At 33.2% G+C, this 4,957-nt stretch overlaps 1 protein-coding gene across 1 annotated transcript; it reads right to left on the bottom strand.

The window, feature by feature from the left end:
* Window positions 1-403: 403 nt before the first annotated feature.
* On the bottom strand, window positions 404-4,704 carry LOC107805029 (putative pectate lyase 5). Its single transcript, XM_016629000.2, has 5 exons — window positions 4,497-4,704; window positions 3,462-4,098; window positions 2,641-2,744; window positions 2,401-2,539; window positions 404-823 (listed from the first exon to the last, which is right to left on the bottom strand). The coding sequence occupies exons 1-5, from the start codon at window positions 4,601-4,603 to the stop codon at window positions 602-604; spliced, it is 1,209 nt and encodes a 402-aa protein (XP_016484486.1). The 5' UTR covers window positions 4,604-4,704; the 3' UTR covers window positions 404-601.
* Window positions 4,705-4,957: the final 253 nt, after the last annotated feature.

Raw genomic sequence — 4,957 nt, 5'->3', positions numbered from 1 at the left:
AACTTCAGGACTAAGTATTCTGAATTTGCAAATTCAGAACTTAATGTCCTTAATTTTTGAGTGACTAATTTGAAATTTACACCTAAGTGTCCTGAATTTTTGAGTGGTTAATTTGAAATTATGAACTACTAATTTAACATCCAGGACATAAGATTCTAGCTTCTGGACTCAATTTTCGAACTTTAGGACACAATGTCCTGAAGTTTGAATTTTTAGGTTTAAACTCTTGGACGCCATGTCCTGAAGTTTGAGCAAAATTGGCTAATATTTAAACACATTATAAATTGTGGATATATTTTAAACAATTTAAGTAATTGAGTGAGCGACTATTTGAGTTAATTCTTCTTTTCATTTTATCATTTCAGTACTATATCATCAATGTAACCTTTATGGAAGGCATATAAGTGAGAGAAAAACAACAATTATGTTAAATGTGTAGGTAGGGAAGGGGGTGGTGGGTCACATAGTTGAAAATGCTGTAGTAGTATTCACACTTGAGCCTTGATTATCACATAACATTACTATGTGGCAATTGAGTGAGATTATAATATATATTGAGAATTACAACATGTAGTGCTAATTGAAAATCATAGTAAATAAATCAGCATCTTTTGCCCTTCTTGCAGCCAAGTGCACCAGCATTGAGGGTAATAGAGCTAACTAAAGTAGATGGCCTTGCACTTAAACTTGAAGCTTTGGCATAACTTTTAGAAGCTCCAGCACCAGACCTAGTAAAGAAAGCTCCATTAAGCATTAAATCTCCTTCAGATCTCCAGTTCCAAGTCTTCCATTCACTTTCTGGTGCATCTTCATGTTTTGTCACCTATTGAGCCAACATTTAAACACAAATAGGTTAAAGTAACCATACTTTTTATTTTTGCCACTTTTTTCACTGCACTTACCATCTTTATCAAAGTTGCTACTACCATTATGACACCTAAAAACTAGGTCATTCACATTAATGAGCCGCTTCTTCCTTGCTATTCCCACCGTCTCATATTATGTGTAGTGTTTCTTTTTTACACACCCATTAAAAATATTAATTAATGAAAGGGATTGAACTATTCTATCCTTATTAATATCTTAAAATATAATCTCTTTTCGTTGAATATTTATTCAATTTATATGTTATCTCTATCTTCAAGAACAATTATTACTATAGGTAAAACAAGAAAAAAATAATTAATTTTGTCTTGAATTTCTAAAATGACAAATAATTTAAGACAACTATTTAGTAATCGGGACGGTTAATATGAGACAGAGGGAGTACTATTTATCGGTGTAGTTTAATACTCCCTCCGGTTAAGTAACCATTTTACCTTTGACACACCCATTAAGGAAATAAGAACTCCTAAAGAAAAAAAAGATATATTCACTAAAACCTTAATTAATTATTAGCTTGACACATTAGAGTATGTAAATAAGGGCAAATATTGGTAAAATAAAAGTAATTCCTTCTTGATTCTGTAAATAGACATTTATTTTGGATAAAAAAAAAAGAAATAAAATGATCATTTATTGGAGACCGGAGAGAGTATGTAATTATTTATTGTTTTTATCAGGTACTTGTTAATACTTATCATACAAGTTTATTTATAATTATCCTATATGTGACCTGATTATGTGAGTATTTGTACACCATTAGTGCATAAAACCTTGAAACCCTTTTCTATCATTTGACCCTTTCAACTTTAATTAGGCAAAGTTTGGTGCAATAGATACCCTCTAAGGGTAGGCTAAGCAAAGTTTAGTCAACTCATTTAAAAACATTTTTATTTTCAATATGCAAAAATCTATTCAAATGTTACAAAATTGGAATTACTACAGATGAACTATGGTAGCTAGTGACTACTCAGGACATTTGCGTAAAAAAAAGAAAAAAATATCATAGTAACAAAGGTGACAAAATGCACGAAATTTATAGCCCCTTTGGACATAAGAATTTTTTCACTTTTTTTTTCGAAATCAGTGTGGAAGATGAATTTTGGAATTTTTCAAAAATTTGAAAAACTTCAAAAAGTTGTTTTTCAAAATTTTCACTCATATCACTCACAAAACTCCAAAAACAACCCAAAATTATATTCATGTCCAAACATAACTCTAATTTTCAACTATCATTTTCACTTTTTTTTTTTGGAATTTTATAATTCTTATGTCCAAACGCCCACTTAGTCACCTACTTGGTCTACAATTTAAATAAAAAAATTTGCAATCTTGAAAAATAAGAAAAAATGTCATATTTCTTACATTTGACTCTTTAAATGTTTTTAAGAAGGAATTGGTCCTTTTCTATTATATTTTTTGGGTTAAATACATTTGTGACCTTTAAACAATAAAAGTCCCCTCTTTCCTTTTAAAATAAATTTTCTTCAAAAGTGTTAAGTTAATTGTATTTTTTACCTCCTTGTTGAAGATATCATTAGGAGCAAGAAATCTATTGCCTTGGCTGTTGATAGTTGGAGAAGCACTTCCCCCAACTGCATACATCTCCCAATGAGTGTAGTCATTGTTCACCACATGGAAATATCCATGTCTACATCTGCAATTCTCACAAACATATTGTCTCATTTATTACACAAATAAATATACTAAAAAAACAACAACAGAGAATATTAGATCCAACATTTCTTTATTATTTACCTTGGCATTCTCTGTACAAGCCCTTCTCCAAAATGGTTAAAAGCAATGGTAACTTGCATGTTCTTGTCCCTAGTGAATGAATCACTATGTCCCAAAAGCATTACCTGCAGAGCCGAATTCAAAATTTAAGGTCAGTACTTACAAAATATTACTGCAATTACTACTTGTTCAATCGAAAATGAACAGAAAGGCTACATCTGCTATTACAATAATAACATACCCAGTGGTCAGTGTAGTCCCATAAGTAGGGTTTGGGGAGGGTAGAGTGTACGTATACTTTACCCCTACCTTTAAAAATGCAGAAAAGTTATTTTCGGAAGATCCTCGGCTTAGGAAGGGGGAGGGGAAGGACAATTACAAGCAAACCGATCTAACAATCAAAGCAAAATATAATTTTTGGGCATGATTTGGAAATTTTGAACAGCTAAGCCTTATTTGGTTGGTGACTTGAGCATGGATTCATTGTTGAGAGGTTTTCTTAGGCGATATTCTGTGCCCGCATTGAGGCCCGAATAAATTTATTTTCGCATTGGAAAATTCTATATTATGGGGTAAAATAATCCCTAGCAAAAATGCTTCCATACCCAAGGATCCAACATGACAAAACTAGCAAAAGGTACCACTTGGTACATCCGGGGGAAGGACAATTACAAGCAAACCGATCTAACAATCAAAGCAAAATACAAAACTAGCAAAAGGTAATGCATTCAGAAAACCAAAACACAAAACAACAGCAAGTAGTAACACAAAACTAGCCCCAAAAAAAAAAAAAAAAAAAACTACGGAAGGTACCACTTGGTACATCCGCTACTACTGATTACCTTATTATGATGTGTCATGTAATTATTGGAAATAGTAATGGCAGTAGATCCACGAATTGCATCAATCAAGCCATCTCTACAATTTGACAAAGAACAATGATCAACCCAAACATGGCTTCCTCCAAATATAGAAACTCCATCTCCATCTGATAATGTCCTCCAACCATAATGCTCTGGTGAATCTCTAACATAAGCATTTCCTCCTTGTTTACAATCATGAATATTTAATCCATGTATAATAATATTTGTAACATATTGTATAGTAATACATGGACCACCAGCAATGTGTACACTAGCACCTCTACCATCAATAGTCTTGAATGAATTCAGCATTAACTCTTCTTTTAGCTTAATAACCATGTCTCTACCAAATATAATCCAAAGTGGTTCATTTTGAATAGCACCATATCTTAAAGTTCCTGGCTTTGGATTTACAGGATCATCACTAGTATCAGTGACTATGTAAATTTTACCATCTCTTCCACCAATGGCTTGTTTGCCAAATCCAATGGCACAATCAGCTAACATTTGCCTGTTTTTTTCCCAATTTGGGTCACATCTCCAGCAATCATCAATAGGGTTGCCTGTTCCACATGATAAATAGCCTAAGTTCCTTCTTGATGCATTGAAAATTTTGCTGCAAAATCAGAAAAAAGTTGAAATCTTAGTTAAAGAATTTAACTCTGCCTATAGATGCTAAGCATAGTCCGTCCAGAAGCCGAAAAAAATACTAATACAATTTCGATAGTAATGTGAGGTGCCACAAATTGTTATGGGCATAGGGTCATGGAGCTGGCCTCCCCGCCCCTGCCCGCACCCTCCATAATGTAAGTACGCAGAAACCTTGATTTGTTTACTTTCTCCTTTAACAAGATCAAGGTTATGGTGCGTTAAAAGTTAACACAAAAATAAGCAAACTGTTATAAACTTTGAATGTTGAAACTATGAATTTATATAACTGAAATTTTGATAATAAGAAGAATGTGACCAAAAAATGAAAGTGGGGAATAAGAGTAAAGGGTGTAAGTGTCATACTCATTAACTTCTTGGACTATAACTTCAGGGTCAGGAACAGGGGTTGAGAATGTGAAGAGAGGAGCTAAAAGAGCAACAAGGAGAAGGAAGATAATTGGTATTCCCATTTGCACTGCCTTTCGCAATGACAAACCCCTTGTTGTTATTAGGGGAATAAAAATAGTGGAGATGGAGTGTATGGAGTTTGGAATGAAGAGGATGTGGGACTTTTAAAAGGGTGTTATATACAGGGGAAAACAGGATGAAGGGCTGTGTTAATGAACCAACCAAACACCACTTGGACCTACCTGTAGCAACTGTCCCATAAATTTGGTATTTCCCTCTTTTCACTTCTATATTCATGAGTAGGACTCAACACAAAAATTTACACCACCACTGTAGTTTAATTGATTATAGTGAGTTTTTGCTAGCCAAGTCAACATTAACTAAAGAATTGTTCAGTTTAACAATTTAAAAGCAAG

Source organism: Nicotiana tabacum, chromosome 5, assembly GCF_000715075.1.
Source record: "Nicotiana tabacum cultivar K326 chromosome 5, ASM71507v2, whole genome shotgun sequence".
Classification (NCBI taxonomy): Eukaryota; Viridiplantae; Streptophyta; class Magnoliopsida; order Solanales; family Solanaceae; genus Nicotiana; species Nicotiana tabacum.
This window is presented reverse-complemented; position numbering and strand designations above follow the sequence as displayed.

What these genes read in the sequence shown, in the direction of transcription:
- LOC107805029 (XM_016629000.2), bottom strand. Translation starts at nt 4,603, where the DNA reads ATGGGAATACCAATTATCTTCCTTCTCCTTGTTGCTCTTTTAGCTCCT. An exon ending in ACATGACACATCATAATAAG is followed by an intron (nt 2,745 to 3,461) that starts GTAATCAGTAGT and finishes TCGGCTCTGCAG; the next exon opens with GTAATGCTTTTGGGACATAG. An exon ending in ATGATATCTTCAACAAGGAG is followed by an intron (nt 824 to 2,400) that starts GTAAAAAATACA and finishes TTGGCTCAATAG; the next exon opens with GTGACAAAACATGAAGATGC.